This window comes from Echinops telfairi, unplaced genomic scaffold (assembly GCF_000313985.2).
Source record: "Echinops telfairi isolate 266 unplaced genomic scaffold, ASM31398v2 ScPeMD7_655;HRSCAF=1070, whole genome shotgun sequence".
Classification (NCBI taxonomy): Eukaryota; Metazoa; Chordata; class Mammalia; order Afrosoricida; family Tenrecidae; genus Echinops; species Echinops telfairi.
In genome coordinates, this window is record NW_022104553.1 from 10218986 (window position 1) to 10236751 (window position 17766).

Genomic DNA, 17766 nt, shown 5'->3' on the forward strand with positions numbered 1-17766 from the left:
TTTTTTTTAAAAAGACCACGTGCGGTTTCCCGCGCTGGAGGGCTTCCAATAGTTCATATGCAAAGGGCCCCGTGCCCGGAGGGCGCGAGGACTGAGGTAGATCTGTCGGTTGGGGCCCCGCTTTTACATCACGTCCCACAATGCCCTTCGCCTCCCTCGAGGTGGTCCCCTGCTCCCAGCTCATTTTTTTGGAGCTGGGGAACCACTTTTTGAGAAGAAAAGCCCCCAAGGAGGAGGAAGGAAATCTGTGGCATGCTGAGCACCTGTGAAATAACATCTCGCTGCCCCTCATCCTCACTCTGGTCAGGGTTCGAAGGTCACACTCAAAGCCCGCAGAAGGCCCCACTCAAGCGCTAAGAGGATATGGAAAAGGGCAAGGGAGCAAGCGCCAGAATGACTGGCGCCACCTCAGGTTAGCGGTCCTGGTTCTCACATCACTCAGCCTGACCCACCGCGGGCGGTTGGGCGGGGACGGAGGGCGGCGGGGAGGGGGAGGTAACCAGCTCCAGGCGGCGGACCTGATTAGGTTAAAGAACCCACCAGGCGATATAAAGTTGGCGGGACGGCCAAATTACGCACAGGACTAACGTGTTTATACACAAATGACGCGCGCAGTACACGTTTTTTTGCAAACCGGAAACCTCCCTCGCGCCTGTTTTCCTCTGGGCGGAGCTAATGCATCGGGACCTGCAGACTGAGCAGTGAGGAGGCCAGTGGAACGGGACTCAAAAGCCTCTGGCCGCCCCGTCCTGGCCCCACCGTCTCAAGAGCTGAGGACTATATTTCCCAGACTCCCTGGCTGCGAATTGCGGTATCGCGCTTCCGCTTCCGGTGGCGCCTGGCTGTGCCCCGCCTTCGAACTACTTCCTCGCGGCCCCGGGAACCTGGGTCGTAGGTGGGTCACTCTGGGATTCGTAGTTCTCTTTTCCCTCGGCTCGCCGGCGTCTCCAGCCTGGAGCCTCGGTTTCCCGACGTGCACAGCGGCGCCCGACCTTTGGCGCCTGCGCCCTGCCCTCTTCCCACCCTCCCCAATTTCCACTCTCGCCCCCCCCCTCCCCGCCCCACCGCGCTTCGCCTGCCGCGGTTGGGTCCGCGGCCTTCGTTGTAGCGGTCGCCGCCGCGCCTCGGTAGCCACTCCCCTCCCCGCCCCGGTCCCCCCCCAGCAGGTAAGTCTCGGGGTCGGGGTCGCGCCGCACCTCCGGCTCCTTGCCGCTCCACCCGGGGGTCTCTGCGCGTCGTTGTGGGGGCGGGGGGAGGAGTGACCGGTCCCGCCGAGGCGGCCCGTGCGGCTTTGGGTGCAGGGGACCTGACGAGCACCCCGCTCCCGTGAGAGGAGCAGGGGGAGGGTGCGTGGCCCGAAGGACCAACTCCGGGACCTTTGGGACCGGCGTCGGCAAGTTGGCGAGCCCGACGGTGGTAGAGTGGTCGGGGGCTGGAGCCCAGGGCCCCGCCGGCGCTGACTAGGGGAGGGGGGCCCGGCCTTGAGGGGTGCGTGGCCGGGGCTAGTGGGACGGATCTGCTGGCTTCTCGCTGGTGGACACGCCGCGTTTCGCACGGCTGTGAAAAGGGCCTACGTGTCCATCAAAGGAGCTGGGAGAAGGGTGCTCCCCGAGGCTGGCTTGCTGTAAGGAAGGCTGTGGCCCCGGTGGGTGGTTGCAAAGTGTGGGTGGTTGCAAAGTGTGGGTGGTTGCAAAGTGTGGGAGGAGGGAGGATCCCGGACGGAGCGCGGGCAGGAAAGCCCCGGGTTACCGCCTTCCCTCGCACGCTTCTTTGTGCCCAGCTGACGTGAAGATGAGCAGTTCGGAGGAGGTGTCCTGGATCTCCTGGTTCTGTGGGCTGCGTGGCAATGAATTTTTCTGCGAAGTGAGTCGGGCCCCAGACATCCCCCTGCGCCAGTCCTAGCCCCGCCACCCTCCAAAGATAGCGTGTTGGGGAGGCCCACCTGCATCTTGCGTTGTCACTAGAGTAGTTGGGGTCGTACCTGTTTCAGGTAGAAGAAATGGGAGCGCTGCCTGTTGAGATGCTTTGTAATGGACAAAACCCTGTGTTAGCGAGAGGGACTGTTTACTGCCTTTGGGCGCCCAAGCTGTTCAGCCTCCAACTTCCCAAGAGAGCCCGCTGTCCCTAAGGAGAGGGCGAAGCTGGTTCCTAGGAATGGGGAGCAGGAGTAGGGATTTGGGGGCCTGACAAGCACGTCTCTCGGAGGTGGAGTTATTTGGGGGGATAGAAAAGCCAAAGCCTTTAGGGGAGGGAATGTGTACACCTCTGCTGAGTGGGAATGCAGGATGAGGCCCATGGAAGCAGCTGTGTTGAAGGCAAGGGAGCAGAGCGACGGTCTTTTAATGCCCAGATTCTTGGTGGGTTTCTGCTTGATTTCCACGTCCTCACAGGTGGATGAAGACTACATCCAAGATAAGTTCAACCTCACAGGACTCAATGAACAGGTGCCCCACTATCGACAGGCTCTAGACATGATCTTGGACCTAGAGCCTGGTGAGTCACCCTGAGGGCAGTTTTGCTTTTGCTCTTGTTTTGTTGTGATTGCTTCCATCTTTGCTCACCACCGACTTGCATTTCTAAATTTCTCTTGGGCCCTTTGCCTTCTCGTAACCCAGGGCTCCACCTCGGAATTTGATTCCCCAATCTGGTTCTTGACTTTTTTAATGACGTTGTCCTGCGTCCCTAAGCTCTGGAACTCCGTCTTAATTTGGACTGCCAGCTTCCCTCGATTTTTGTTTTATGCCTCCTTTCCCCCCCTAATCTAAGAGTTCTGTTGGCAGCTTTTTTCTTGTTGCTGTTGTTATTGAGACAGAAGTTGGTGGAGAGAAGCAAACTGGAGGGTGGGGAGAGTCGCCATGGGTTGATGGAGGGCTGGACACCCAGGTGATGGATGGGCTGAGACTCAGAGGTTGTTGGGGGTTGAGCTGACTAGCCAGTAGCCCCTGGGAGTTGGGGTGGAGCACCTTTTGGAGAGCTGAATGGCAAGTGTTGCCTGTGGGCCGGGCCATGTTTCAGATGAAGAGCTGGAAGACAACCCCAACCAGAGTGACCTGATCGAGCAGGCGGCAGAGATGCTGTATGGATTGATCCACGCCCGCTACATCCTCACCAACCGGGGCATCGCCCAGATGGTGAGGCCTCTCCCTCCCACTGGTTTCCTTCTGAGGCCGTGAGGGAAACCGGTTCCTGTGGCGAGAAGTCACACACTTCAACCTTGTCCAAGAGTCTAGCGGAGAAAGGGGAAGACCCCAGAACCCGGGCCTCGGAATTGAGTCCAGGTCGAGGGTGTTCTTAAAGGGTCTGTTTTCAGGGAGGGTGGCCCAGCCCTACCTGGGAAGTTCTTGTAGTCTAGCCTGCCCGACTGGAGGAAGGGACACAGCAGGGCTTGAGGCCCATCTGAGCCAGAGAAGGGACCTCTGGACAGCGGTGGGAGAATTGGGGGGACCACCAGGGAGGATGGGGGGGCTAGGCTGAGGAGAGAGTCGGCACCATGTGGGTTACATTATTTCTTCATGCTTACCACCAGTCCTCTTTATTTTCTTCCCCTCAGTTGGAAAAGTACCAGCAGGGAGACTTTGGCTACTGTCCCCGTGTGTACTGTGAGAACCAGCCAATGCTTCCCATTGGTGAGTGTGGATAAAGGAGGGAGGGTGGCATATGGCAGGTTCCCTGGGAATGTGTTACTGCTGATACTAACTCGGAGCCCAAAAGATGGGTTGCGGGGGCCAGGGAGTGCTCTTCCTGGTCAGCTGAGCCCGGCTCTCTCCCAGGCCTGTCGGACATCCCGGGCGAGGCCATGGTGAAACTCTACTGCCCCAAGTGCATGGACGTGTACACACCCAAGTCATCCAGGCATCACCACACGGACGGCGCCTACTTTGGCACTGGCTTCCCTCACATGCTCTTTATGGTGCACCCTGAGTACCGGCCCAAGAGGCCTGCCAACCAGTTTGTACCCAGGTGAGGAGCAGGGCCAGAGCCACCAAAGGTCAGAGGAAAGGCCCACGGCTCTTTGGAGACCCGGGAGGGCAGAGCAGGGCCCTTTCTTGAGGCCTAGTTTTCTCCCTACTTAGTGACCCTGGGCAAGTGACTTAATTATCGTGTGCCTCGGTTTCATCATCTTGAACATGGGGTGATGACACTAGCCACCAGGCAGGATGATTTTGAATATGGAAATTGCTGAGCAGTGCCGAGCGAGTCGGCACAGCCTTTAAGTGGTCACTGTTGCCACCCCTGGAGCCTTGGGCGGGTGCATGCGCTCATAGCCCCAGCCAGAACCCAAAGGGTGGCGGTTGGAACCCATCCAGAGGTGCCTGGGAAGAAACACCACGAGCTGCGTCCCCAGAGAAGCCCCTTCCTCCACTGGGGTCAACACAAGGACAAGTAGTTTGGGATTCGGTTTTCATCACTGTCTTGGGGGCTCAGCCTGTTACCAGGTTAAATGGGATTTCTTTGTCTTGGGGCTTCCATTTTCTTCTGGTTCTAGAAAAAATTGGCTGAGGCTTATATGAAAACAAGATCTGCTAAGTCTGTCCAAGAATTTGAGTTTAAGTTGATGTTTAAAACTCATCACCAAACAAGTATTGGAAAGAACAGGAACTCCTGCCCAGGAGCACTGGTGCTCATGGTGGCGGTGGGAGGAGGGTGGGGTGGCAAGAATGCCGGCCACTCACCCTTCTGCTTCTCGGGCCTCTGCCCCACCCAGGCTCTATGGTTTCAAGATCCACCCGATGGCCTACCAGCTGCAGCTACAAGCCGCCAGCAACTTCAAGAGCCCAGTCAAGACGATTCGCTGACTCTCCACCCGGTCCTCAGTCTCTTACACCCCTGTTCCTTTGTGCCATCCCTGCGAGAATCCTCTATGGTTTTTAGTTTAAAGTAAAGGAGTCGTTATTGTGGCGGGAATATGAAATAAAATGGAAGAAAAGGCCACGAGCCAGTCTCCTGGTGCTTGGGGCTGGGGAAGGGAGGGGAGCGGGCTGCTGGCACACAGGAGCCCTCTGGCTTCACCCTCTCAGGTGAAGGTGGAACCTGGCACAGACGTGTGTGCCATGGGCTCGGCGGACAGTCTGAGTGGAGCACAGCGAGACTCAGGACTGCGGGGGACGTGCCAAGTGCGAAAGGAAAAGGCCCAGAGAAACGGGGTTGTAAGAACTGGGCAACTACACGTGCCCTCTGAAACTGCCAGAGCAGCACAGCCGCGTCTGCGGCGGGCTGTACAGGGAGAGCGAGGACTGTCTGGGCTGCTGCCCGGTGGTGTGGCCAGATGGACGCACGGCTCCCGCTCTGGGAGCCAAGGGGCCGTTTCAGAAAGACGGTGGGGCGTGAGCTCGCTGGCCAAAGATTCTTCATTCATCTGAGCCTATGTCGGCCCCAGGCGTGTTAGACCACGGACCCTCAAGCTGAGGCTTGAGGGGGCGTGCAAATCCAAAACGCTGGTTGAATGAAGGGCCAGGTGGGGCCCAGGTGTCCCCTCTGCCTGGGCTGCTACTCCCACACGCAGGGACCAAACATCAAAGGTGAGGACGTTTCTCCTGCCAAGTTAGTAACTTCCTTTTGCAGCCCAGGTCCCTGCCTTGGGTAGGAATACAGCTCTGCGCCTCCAGCCATTCTTGCTCAGCTTGCTTGTTACTACCCGAGGTGCTGGTTCAAAGTCTGGTCGTGGCAAAGTGGAGGGTTAGGGCATACCGCCTCACCGGAAGCCCATGGTGAAGGTCCACATGGTGAGCTCAGCAGGAAAGGGTAAGTGGGGCTCGAGGGCAGGAAGGAAGGGGCTGGGGTCCTGGATGCCTGGGTGTCCTGTAAAATGGACTGGCTGTCGACTCACGATTCCCCTTCCTGGCTTCTGCTTCCCCAGTTGTCCTGGTAGTCCAGATTGCCATCCGTGCCTCAGAAGACACTAGGTTAGGTTGCCTTTCAGGCTTCGAGGAACTGCCATCGGCACCTTGGGCCCACGCACGTTGACCATTATCTGGCAGGGTGACTGAGTCCTAGGAAAGGGACGCAGGGCACCAAACCTGACTGTTGTCTTAGCAGGGGACTGCTGGGGCCTGGGATACAAGGTCCTGGAGATTTGGGGAGGCAGTCAGACTGGAATTTTGTGACCCCGTTCTGAGGGAGATGGATGGAAGTCACCTCGAACGAGGTGAAGGATGGGATGAGTCAGTGGTCTCGGTGCCAGGTTTTGGGGTATTGGGAGGCAGCAGGGGTTACTGATTGTTGCCACTTCCCCAGCATAAAAGTCTCACTTCATCATCCAAGCCTGTGGGCAATACCCTTCCTACCACTGCCAATAAAGCCACAGCACCAGTTTTCCAGATTGGTTCCAGGCCCAATGCCGCCAGTACAGTTGCAATTTCTGGTCTAATCCCAGCTCAAGAATTCCCCCACCTGAACCCCCGGACAGGCACATGGCCCTGGCCCTGCCCCTGCCCCTGCCCCTGTGTGAGTCCCAGATTCACCAGTTCCATCAGGCCCTAAACTGCTTGCTGCCAGCCAGCCCCAAAGCTGGAATTGAGTCTGAAGGCCCGGACCCTCTGGCCACCCTGAGTCTGCCTGGGCCTGGCCGTTGCTGACGGGTACGGCACCTGAGAGGTTGGAGACAGAGGCGGGAACAGAGATAGAGTTTATCCAGGAATGTGAAGCTGAGAAAGGCTTTATTGAGGCAGGGAAAGAGCCAAGAACTCCCGGGAGGGAAGGGGGAGCAGAGAAGGACAGGGCATCTTGAGCCCCCCAGGAGGGGGGGTGGTTCCGAGACCCAACGAGTTAGGTCAGGGAAATCGCACCTGGCAGTGAGGCAGTGGGACACGTACAGGGCTTGAGCCGAGGACGTATGTGCTGATAAGGGGAAGGAAGGCCTTCTGGGGCTGCAGCTGCAGGGTCCGAGTCAGGATGCGGTCTGTGAGTCAATCCTCCCGGAAGGAACGCTGAGGGAAGGGGCTGTACAGACCCGGCCCGGAGAGATAAGCTCCTTGGAACGCTGGAGGCAGGGACTGCACAGTCCAGCTCTGGCCATGAGAGGTGGAGGGGAAGGGCCCGCACAGTCCAGCCGGCTATCTTTCGGGAGAGCTGGGGGAGGCGGCTGCGTGGCCCGGACGGCCCAAACAGCACCCACCTTGTTTCTCAGGAGTTCGGGACTTCTGGTTCTTCCCCAGCTGGACACGTCCTGCCTTCTCTGGAAACGCAGGCCGTTGTCCCCGTGTTATCTCAGGCCCCTTCCTGAACTGCCGGCACCGATAGGGCTTCTTTGAACGCACGCCCTCCCTTGAGGCTTGTTGGCACTGTTGCCACTTGTGGCTAGTTGACACAGCTCTTTCTGATGTGCGTTGACCTGGGAAGGCACAGCCATTCCCGCCATCATGTCTCGATGGTCCCGTTCCCCCTCATCTGGTCATGCCGCCTCCCTTTGGACCCAGCTGTGGAGCCACGGCGGCACCGTAGTCCCACGTTCATTTGCTAATCACAAGGTCAGCAGTTCGAAACCACCCGCTGTTCCTCAGGAGAAAGGTGGGGCTTTCTACTCCTTTAGAGTCACAGTCTCTGAAACCCACGGGGGGAGGGGGGGTCGCAGTTCCTCCCTGTCCTGCAAGGTCACTGAATCAGCATTGACTCAACGGCAGTGAGTTTTTTCCTGGGTCCCCTGCCCTGTGCCTGTCTCTGAGAGCTAGTGCTGGTATCTGGTACTCTGCCCGCCCACCCCCATCTCCACTGCGGCCCTATCCTGCCCTGCCCTATCCCCCCTGCCCACACACACATACTCACCACCCTCCCTCCAACATCGCACATCACAGGCTCTGGCCACCTCAGCCCCACTTCACACCCACCGCGTCCCATCACCACCTCCATGGGTGCCCGAGGAGAGGGAGAGGGAGGACCCAGTCCGCTCGCCTCCACAGCTCCTGGCATCCCACCACGATGAACGGACTGAGCGAAGACCCAGCCACGGTGTTCGTGGGCTCCGGCTCTGGAGCGTGGGCAAGGTAGAGAGTTCTTGGTGGGATCCAAACAGGATGGCAGAGCCCTGCCCGCCACACATGACCTCCAGGGGAGCTCAACCTGCCCCCAAGCGCTGCTGCTGTCTGCCCTCTGCTCAGCTGGTGAGCCAAGCCCCAAGGATATGACCCCCCCCAATCTTAAACTTAGCCCACAAATCCCAGAGGGTCCCAGGTGTTTCTACCTATGAGGGGGAGTGCGTGGCACGGGAGGCACATTTCTCTCAACTCGGAAGACTCAGCTGTGGGGAACAGAAGGATTTCTCTCAAGCTGTCTCCCCCAAATCCAGACTTAGCTGCGTGAGAGTGACTGTACACTTGGAGATCATTCTCCCTGAGAGGTATCAGCTGTCTAGATCAAGCAGAGACCACTGTTTATCCCACAGCAAATAGGGCCCATTCCCTTCTGACATTGTTCCCTTGAAGGAGTGCCTGAAGGCAAGCCCGGGACCACTCTAGGATGACTAAGCTTAGGAGTCCAGGGTCCACCCATCTTGCCACACATGCCCCCCTATTCCCTCCTCTTACTATTGCACATTCACCCCTAGGGCATCCCCCTCCTATTGCTTGGATTGCTATGTTACAACCCCTCTCTATGACGTAGGTTGTTATCTGCTATCAGGGGGCTTGCATGCCTCCCAGGATAGTAATTGTTTTATTGTATGAGACACCAGAATGATCAAACCTGTTCAAGGATGAATTGTACTGCCCCTCTCTGTGACGCATGATGCTGTGATGTATCCCCCTAAAGTAATATGATGCGTGGTTAGCAATAAATAAGGAGCCTCCCTGTTTCTTGGGAGGGCGGCTCCTGTGGAGGGCAGGAGGAAGATGAGGAGGGCGGCTCCCGTGAGGGAGGCAGCTGCTTCTACTCTGGCGGCCGGCTTCCCCCCCATAAGGACCACCAAGCGGGGCGGAGGTGAGCAATGGTACCATGTAATATGTCTGACTGTATTATTGTATTATCTCTCATGCTCTCGATGACTTTACTATAATGCTTATATATCTCAACCCTACAATTGTGCTTACTGAACCCGTGGGCAGTAGTAGTAATAGCGGGTGGGGCTTTTTAATTTAATACTACACTCAGCCACAACTAGAAAGATTTAGGCCCATGTCCCAGAGGTGCTTAGTGCTTTGGGACCTGAGCTCTCCTACCTACCCTGGGCTCTTGACACCCAGCACACCCAGAGCCCAAGTTGAGGGGGGAAACGACAGGGTACATGTGTGGGGCTGCAGCTGTCGAATCGTTCGTGCTTAATGTTTTGCTTCTGGCTAACCATAAGCACACAGAAAGCAATCGTCCGTCTATCCATCACAGGCCCCTCCCCCGTGCATTCAGTAACCCCTGGAAGCCAGCAGCTGCCAGCTGGGCACTGGCCCTCCTGGGGAAATACAGCCAGGCTCCCCCCTCTGAAGTCCAAGCCCGGTGCTGGGCCATCCAGAGCTGGCTTTGTGCTGGGAGGCCAGTCGCAGCGCTGCCACTGGGGACCTTGATCTCTCAGCTTCTCTGAACACAGCTCTGACTCCTGTGCCTTCGTGGTTCTCCAGGTTCCCAGAGTCTACAGGAGCAGCCGGCCTCCCTCCGAGGGGATGGTGGCGGTGAGCTTAACAGGGACACTTGGCCGGCAGGGCCCCCAGGGCTTCTCCAGTCACTGAAGTGGCAGCGTGCCTTCCAGGACTGGCCAATGCAGAGGGCTGACCGAGCCCAGGGCCCAGCACTTTGTGAACAGACAAGAGTAGCTGTGAAAGTCTGCACACTCGGAGGGCAAGTGTGGGATCTCGCCGGCTCCCAAAAACAAAACCCATTTGAGGACAAGTTTAGCCTTTTTGACAAACAGGAACGCGCGCGCATACCGTACCGCAAGCTGAATGTGGTGTACACACACCTGTGCAGCCTGTCCCCAGATGAGACTCTGAAGGCTGCCTGCACACCCCTCCAGGGCGCACCCCTCTCTGTGGGCAGCCACTGTGCTGGCTCGGCCGCAGGAGGAGCGGGGGGCATAGTGGATGCATGGTGGGCGGCTGCCGGCCTGTCCAGCACGTTGAAACCCCTGGCCGAGTTGCAGGGAGAAAGCCGGGGTGTCCTCTAAAGAATGGCAGGTCTGCCTGTCCCATAGGGCCGCTAGGTGTCACAATCGAATGAGGGCAGGGAGGTCGGTTTGGTGCCGGATATAAAGGGCAGCCAGGGAGCTTTGGGACTCGGGGGCAATTCCCAGGACGTTTACATTCTATAGCCATCAGCTTTTTGATGCCTCCTCATATACTCCCGTTACACATTTAGCTCCACTCGGTGTCACATACAGCGGAATCCCCACGGCCCCTTTTGGTAGCGTGTACACTGGCAGGAGCCCGTCAAGCGGACAGTGTTCAGGTTAGGAGCGTACAAAGAGAAGGGGTCAGTCCCGCAGTGTTTCCCCCTTTGCTGGCCCTGCCTGCCCCTGTGATCTCAGCTTTGCTCTGGGGAAAGACCCAGGTGTACACAATTGTAGCCAATGAAGGCCAGTATCCTAGAAGGCAGCCCGGCGGGGACCACAGAGGGCAGGCTCCCCTAGGCCCCCTCACCCCTCTCCAGCGCAGCTGCCTCCCTGGCCCAGACTGTTCACAGCGCCACTCACCAACAGCCCCACGACCTGTGGGGTTAAGGGGGAGAGGGGACCCCACAAATCATCACAGGTCCGGTAGGCGCAATTGTACAGCAATAATAAGTAAGGGTTATAGTAAAGTCATAGAGAGCATGAGAGTTAGAGGAGAAATTGGAATAAATGGAGTCAGACACAATTCATGGTAGCATTGCTCACCTCAGCCCTGCTTGATGGTCCTCGTGGGGGGAACCCAGCCACAAGAACAGGAGCAGCCTCGGAACCCAAGAACTGGGCAGCCTCCCAGGCCCCCTGGAGCCGGAGAGGACCCCGGGAATCGGGGAGAGCTCCTGGGCCCCGGGAGCCGGAGAGAGCTTCCAGCCCCAGACCTGGGGAGAGCTTTTTCTTTATTGCTAACCAAGTATTATATCACTTTAGGGGGGCATGATTACAGAATCACACATCACAGGAAGGGGCAGTACAATAGGCATACACATTGTAGGAAGGGGATCTATGATAGGCATAAGCGTGACAGGAAGGGGATGAGCTAGGGGTGCGCCCATAGGAATGGGAAGGTCTAGGGGTACACATGTGACAAGATGGATGGACCCTAGACTCATGATGGCAGTCTAAGCTTGGTCATCCTTGGGTGGGTTTGACCTCTCTGGTGTCTCCTACAAGGAAACAGACAACTACTGTCCTTATCAGAAGGGAGTGGGCCCTACTTGTGGGATAAACAGTGGTGTCTGCTTGGTCTAGACAGCCGATAACTCTCAGGGAGAATGACCCCCAATCTACTCCTGATGACCCAAGTGTACAGTCATTCTCAAGCAGCTAAGTCTGGCATATATTTGGGGGAGACAGCTTGAGAGAAATCCTTCTGTTTCCCACGCAAAACCCACCCACCCACCCACCCTCCCTCCAGAATCCTCAGGGGCTCACTCTCCTCTTGGCCTGCCCTCACAATGACTCCCACTTCCTCTCCATCTTTTTCTGCTCAGAGCAAGACCCCCAGGCAGGGCACGAGCAGAACTCGGCAGGCTCAGGATCCATAATGGGGCAGTCAGACAGACAAGGCCACTGCTTTCAGGCCCCCACACCCCCCTCACAGAAGAGAGATACCCCAAACCGTTGGCACACAACCCGTTTATTCTGGGGGAGCCTCTGGGGCCTTGGAGAGAGGAGAGCAGGAACGATGATGGATTATAAGGACCTGATGGGAAAACCCCAGGAAATCCAGGGAAAGGAGCTGGGGGAGGGGAGCACCCAGAGGAGAGCTAAGGTTGGGGGTCAGGTGATTCAAGGGAGTTAGGGGGGATGGATGTGAAGAGTCCAAAATTGCCCTGGCGGAAGCCAGGGGGAAGGCGAGAGGGTGACCAGAATGGAGGCACAGTTCTACTGGCTGTAGATTGCTCTGCTGAGAGGATCATTGCAGAGATCCATGAAGCAGCAGCGAGAGTATATGGAGAAGCCAGACACTGCCGAGTTTCCGGTGTGCGAGCAGTCACTCTGGTGTTCCGGGCGACGGCAGTCACTCACCATGAAGTCAATGTTGCTGCTCTCTGGGGGAGAGAGCAGGCATGCCAATGACGGGGAGCCCACTGGGCAAGGCCCCAAATCCTACCCACCCCCTCACACCACACTGGAAAATCCTCACTGACAGAGGCCCCAAACGGACTCCCCTAGGATCCCCCCAAGGTAGGAAGTTAAAAAAAAACTCACTGCCATGTGGCCCATCCTGACTCCCCGGGAGAACTGCCGCTGTGGGTTTCCCAGGCTGTCCATCTTTACAGAAGCAGAAAGCCTCGGCTTCCTCCCCCAGAGAGGCTGGTGGTTTCAAACTGCTGACCCTGTGGTTAGCAGCCCAACGTAAAACCCACTACGCCACCAGGAGTGCTCAGTGAGTCTCCACGTTTCCTGTGGAAGTCTGGAAGGAAAGGGTGGGGGGGGTAAACCATTCCAGGAGAGGGGCCGAATCTGGGCCAAAGAGGAGCCAGTGTGGACAGAACGACTTGGAAGTCGTGTTGGAAACTGGGCTTGGGAGAGGGACCGTTTGTCACTTATTTCATAGGTCCGACCCCAAGCCCAGATGCACTGCCATTGCGCCAATTCCAACGCACAGTGACTCTGTAAGGTTTCCCGGGGTATACATCCTTAAGGGAGAATGATGGGGGGAGTGCGGAGTGGAGCCCCAAAGCCCATTAGCAGGCCACTGGAGATCCCCTGGCAGAGGGGTCTCGGGGAGGAGACGAGTCAGTCAGGGTGCGATGTAGCAACGATGAAAACTACAACTGTCCTCCGGTTCCTAAATGTTTCCTCCCCGCCCCCACTATCATGACATGAATTCTACCTTGCAAGTCTGGCTAGACCAGAGGAGGTACACTGGTACAGATAGGAACTGGAAAGCCAGGGCGGATGATCCCTACAGGACCAGTGGTGTGAGTGGCGATACTGGGAGGGTAGAGGGAGAGTGGGTTGGAAATTAGGAACCGGTTACAAGGAATTATATGTGACCTCCTCCCTGGGGGGCGGACAAGAAAAAAGTGGGTAAAGGGAGACGTCGGACAGGGCAAGATATGACAAAATAATAATTTATAAATTATCAAGGGCTCATGAGGGAGGGGAAAGCAGATGAGGGAGGGGAAAATGAGGACTTAATGCCGGGGGCTTAAGTGGAGAGGAAATGTTTTGAGAATGATGAGGGCAATGAATGTACAAATGCGCTTTACACAATTGATGTATGTATGGATTGTGATAAGAGTTGTCTGAGCCCCTAATAAAATGATTAGAAAAAAGAAAAAAAAATCCTTAAGGGAGTAAACAGCCTCATCTTTCCCCTACCAAGCGGCTGATGGGTTTGAACCTCCCACCTCTCCATTAGCTAACCCGACAGAGCTACCAGGCCTTCATTACAGGTCCCAAGTAGAAGGGTTATCTCTGTTTCTGGAAATACATCTTTTTCACTGCTGTGGAGCCTATTCTGACTCACGCCAAACCCGATAGGACAGGGCAGAAATGCCCCGTGGGTGTCTGAGACGCAAACTCTTTACGGGGCTAGAAAGCCTCCTCTTCCTCCTATGGATCAGCCTGTGGTGTTGAACTGTTGACCTTAAGGTTAGCCATCCAAAGCATAACCACAATGCCACCAGGGCTCCTAGAAATATACCCTCCGGGGAACGGGGAAAAAAATTCTTGTGCCAGTGTCCTAAGGAGTCAAGTCTAGGTTTATTTATTGCTACCTTTCTTGAGCCTCAGTGCCCACCAGAAGCAGGATGGATAAGCCAACTGTGACCGGCTTCAGCCCCGGAGCAGCCTGCAGCCAGCAGAAAGGCCGCTCACAAGCTCATGTTTAAAGGGCAAGTGCAGAGCCGTGCTTTTAAGAGCACGCTGCTCACGGAAGCAGCAGTCGAGAGGTCGAGCGATACATTCATTGCACAGGGCAAATCTGCCGAAGACCTCTTTGTAAAGTGTTGAAAAGCAAGGATGTTACTTTGAGAAGGAAGGTGTGCCCAACCGATGCCGTGGTATTTTCGGTCACCGAGATGCATGTGAAAGGTGGACACTGAATAAGGAAGACAGAAGAAACATCCACGCGTTTGAATGCGGATGCTGGCGGAGACGACTGAGAAGTACCATGGACCACCCAAAGAACACACGCCGCTGTCTTGTAAGAGGTGCGGCTGGAATGCTCATTAGAAGCCAGGAGGGTGACACTTTGCCTCACAGACTTTGAGCCTGTCTCAGGAGAGACCAGTCCCCGGAGGAGGACATCCTGCTTGGTCAAGTGGAGGGGCAGCGCAAAGGAGGAAGACCCGTGATGGGCTCAAACATCAGCGCCCCTGGGAGGACCACCCAGGAGCAGACAGTGTGTTGTTGGTGGGAGCCCCTGGGCGGCCTTGACCAACAAGCTGGCAAAGTGGCTGGGCAAGAGTCCAAACCATGGGAGGACACCGCCCTTGACAGCCTTGTTGCCACACGGACGTGGGAGCCATGTCTCCGCACCAGCTACTTAAAACGGTGCTGTGAAGGATCCGAACAGAAAAGCGCGCGCCCAGCTTGTGAAGAGCCCCGTCTCCGGGTTGTAAGTGTTCAGAACAGCGCCTGGCCCGGCGTCTGGTTATGGAAGAGGTTCGTTAGCTTAAAGAGAGGTGTTGGGGACCGGGGTGGGCATCAGCGGGAACGGGAACAAGAGGCGTGCAGTCAAGAAGAGGATTTGATGCGAGGAGAGAGATGTTGGGGCTGTTTGTCCCTGTCAGAAGGAAGCCGTGTGTGGCCGCTGGTTGAAGCCAAGGAAGCAGACACAAGTCCCCAAGGCCGAGGGGTGAAATGGGAAGAGAGCCGTAGTGACCAGGAACCAGTCGGAAGCAGGGAGGGAGGATAAGGCAAGACCCGGGGAAGAAAGCCAGGCGAAGGAGGGAGCTGGAGGAGGAGTGTGAGGCTCCCACGGACCGATGGGGGAGCAGACACCCGAGGCAAGGCCTCGGAGATGGACAGCTTGGCTTGAAGGTTCTCTTCCAGGCTCAGTCAGCCCCGAAAAGGCGTTGGAAGCTCAGTACCGGGGCCGAGCCAGGGATCGCCTGAGCGAAAGGAAGGGAAGGCACTGCTGGACGGCCCTCTTCCGGCTGTGGGGAGGAGACGGGGGTTCCGGAGGCCATTAGAGCTCATCTGGGGAAAGGGCCCGCCCCCCATCAAGAGAAGGCAGCTTACTGTTCTTGACGTGCACTGTGATGCAGCTGCTGCCCTGAGGGGCGGCACAGGTGTCGGGTCCCAGAAGGCACCCCAGCGCCTTGGTCTCCAAGAGGCACCGATAGCAGCGCAGGCGTCTGGGAAACTCCGGTAGCGGAGGGGCTCCTGGATTGCTGGCAGAAAACTTGCCTGGAACACAAGAGAGCACTGGATCTCCCCCCCACCCCCATCGCACCTCCCCAAGCCTGGACACACCCAATTCCAGGCTGGTCAACCCCACTATTTCTTCCTCACCTCCCTATCTCAGTGACACCACACAAATCCCCAATTCCTTAAAGCCTTATGTAAGTGAAGCCGTACTCCCCACTGAGACTCCTGGGGGGTGGGGGGTGGGCTTGGTCCTCAGAGAAAGGAGGATTTATTTCCTTTCTCACTGGCAGAGGCTGCAGGCACCGTGCCGGGAAGGCTCCAAAGCCTATCCTTCCAGTCCACATAGACTCACATCACTGGTCCACACCCTGTCCTGGGCCCAAAGCTGAAGAGATGCCTAAGGCATTCGTTCAATCACTGGATGTGTACTTGTACCTGAGGGGCCAACACGTGCTCAGCCCTCGGCAAGCCTCTGAGTTTAAAGCTTAGCCGAGGCAGCCCACCCCACCTTTGGGCAGACTGGTTGGCTTCTCAATCCCCCACCATCCTGGTCATTCGGATTTGAACATGCGTTTATCCTCTGTGATGCACAGAAGTGACTACTGGACCATATCCCAGAGCAGGAAGACCGCTTTCATGAGACAGGAGGCTTCCGGCAGCCCGGGGCCATGGTTCCTTGTCTGGGGGTAGTTTGCTGCATAAAACCCAATGGAGCCAATGCTGACTGTTCACGGGAGGAGAAAGCCCAGTCTTTCTCCTGCAGGGCTGCTGGTGCTTTGAACTGCCGACCATGGGGATTGTAGCCCAACTCCTAACCGCTACACCATCAGGGCTCCTGGATATTCACTGGATAGACTCACGGGAAACTACTTAAACCCTCATCCTCTACTTCCCCGCCCCGAGTTCACGGATTCCGCTGGGTCCAGCCCCGGGCCTCTGGAGCAGGCCCAGCAGAGCCCTTGGGGTGTGGGGCAGTGGCTGAACCAACACTCGGAATTCTGTTTCTGTGCGGATGGAGCTGCTCAGCCCGTTCAAGAGACGGTCATTCTGGATTCAGCCTCGGTGTACCTTGTGGATCCTGTTTCCATGACCTGGTCCTCACCCCTCCCTATTGTGTCTGCTCTCAAATATGAAGAGAACCCCTTAATACCTCCAAGCCACTGCTGTTGAGGGAGACAGTCAGTCCCCAGAAATCTCTCTCCCTCCGAGGGGCCATCCACCCATTCCAAATCCACATCTCCTCTCCTGCTTGGATTCACCCGAGTGTCCTGTGTAGATGCACCTAGTCACCTGCTATCTCGAGGTGTCCCCATCCAGCAGGCCAGGAGACCCCTCGGATCCCTCAGAGTCACTCACCAAACACCAAGGTCCTCATGACCAGCACTAACAAGAGCCCCATGAACAGGGCTAGGGAGGTGCTGCGGGGGTCCAGGAGCCAGAGACTCCTGCTTCCTGGAAGGCCGGCCATGGGATGCATGAATGCTCACCAACCCCCGACTTGGGCTTATATTGGTGGCAGAGTGCGTGCCCAAGGGGAAGGAAAGAGGCAGCAATAGGTTTGGGTGGCATCTGTGCCAGAAAAGTCAGAGGACAGGATGTCCTCGCCCACAGACAGTCTGGGGTGTAACGTCCTGGCACAGGGGCATGGGCCCAGCCAGCAGAGTGGGGGCTGCGCTCCAGGGCGGTTGATTGGTGGGTGGGGGGATTTCATGCCCATGAAACAGACATTTACCGACCTGCCCCAGGTGCTGGGCACACAACTGTGTTCCAAGTGTCTGCCCTCACCAGGGTATGCGGTCAAGCCAGACAGGTCAGCGGACAACAGAATGCCGCCCCGGGGGGCACCTTGGCGGTGGGGGAGGCACCTTGGCGGTGGGGGGGCTGCGCATGGCCTAACAGAACGAGGAAGGGCGGGCCCGGAAACCAGCGAGAAGGCGATTGCCGCCTTCGGACACACGATGGCGACCTGGTCCAGCAGGAGGGCGCGATGGGCGCGGCGCACCCGGGATGGAGCTGCGTTTCCAAAGAAGCAGAGGCCCGCCCAGTTCGCGCCGGAATGGGTGCGGGCCGCGGGGCGGCTGGCCGGCTTGCACAAGGCGGTGGTTGGTGGTGCCATTTTCCAGGTGGGCACAAAGCCCAGAGCCAGGAGGCCACCTGGGTCTCCTGTGAGCCGCCCCCTGCCCGGTGTCCCCTGGGCGACCCGGGAAAGCAGCGCCTCCCTTCTTCCACTCGCCCCGCTCCAGCTGCGGGTTAATGGGGCTGATCTCCGGTGCCCACGCGCTCCGGCACGCCTGGCTGCGCCTCGGGGAGCGGGGGCCGCTCTGCCCCGGCCCGGCCGCGGGCCAGCTGGCAGGAAG

The 17766-nt window shown here is 57.5% G+C and overlaps 2 protein-coding genes across 2 annotated transcripts; one reads left to right on the forward strand and one right to left on the reverse strand.

The window, feature by feature from the left end:
• The first annotated feature begins 1072 nt into the window (after nucleotides 1–1072).
• On the forward strand, nucleotides 1073–4935 carry CSNK2B (casein kinase 2 beta). The gene is made up of 7 exons (XM_004711705.3): nucleotides 1073–1166; nucleotides 1781–1863; nucleotides 2391–2493; nucleotides 3016–3131; nucleotides 3551–3626; nucleotides 3771–3960; nucleotides 4706–4935. Exons 2-7 carry the CDS (start codon nucleotides 1792–1794, stop codon nucleotides 4794–4796), a joined length of 648 nt encoding a protein of 215 aa, XP_004711762.1. The 5' UTR covers nucleotides 1073–1166; nucleotides 1781–1791; the 3' UTR covers nucleotides 4797–4935.
• Nucleotides 4936–11722: 6787 nt separating this feature from the next.
• On the reverse strand, nucleotides 11723–16886 carry LY6G5C (lymphocyte antigen 6 family member G5C). The gene is made up of 3 exons (XM_004711795.2): nucleotides 16766–16886; nucleotides 15277–15448; nucleotides 11723–12128 (listed from the first exon to the last, which is right to left on the reverse strand). The coding sequence occupies exons 1-3, from the start codon at nucleotides 16884–16886 to the stop codon at nucleotides 11969–11971; spliced, it is 453 nt and encodes a 150-aa protein (XP_004711852.2). The 3' UTR covers nucleotides 11723–11968.
• Nucleotides 16887–17766: the final 880 nt, after the last annotated feature.

What these genes read in the sequence shown, in the direction of transcription:
- LY6G5C (XM_004711795.2), bottom strand. Translation starts at nt 16,886, where the DNA reads ATGCATCCCATGGCCGGCCTTCCAGGAAGCAGGAGTCTCTGGCTCCTG. An exon ending in CATGAGGACCTTGGTGTTTG is followed by an intron (nt 15,449 to 16,765) that starts GTGAGTGACTCT and finishes CTTGTGTTCCAG; the next exon opens with GCAAGTTTTCTGCCAGCAAT. An exon ending in GTGCACGTCAAGAACAGTAA is followed by an intron (nt 12,129 to 15,276) that starts GCTGCCTTCTCT and finishes CCCAGAGAGCAG; the next exon opens with CAACATTGACTTCATGGTGA.
- CSNK2B (XM_004711705.3), top strand. Translation starts at nt 1,792, where the DNA reads ATGAGCAGTTCGGAGGAGGTGTCCTGGATCTCCTGGTTCTGTGGGCTG. An exon ending in GCAATGAATTTTTCTGCGAA is followed by an intron (nt 1,864 to 2,390) that starts GTGAGTCGGGCC and finishes ACGTCCTCACAG; the next exon opens with GTGGATGAAGACTACATCCA. An exon ending in ACCGGGGCATCGCCCAGATG is followed by an intron (nt 3,132 to 3,550) that starts GTGAGGCCTCTC and finishes TCTTCCCCTCAG; the next exon opens with TTGGAAAAGTACCAGCAGGG.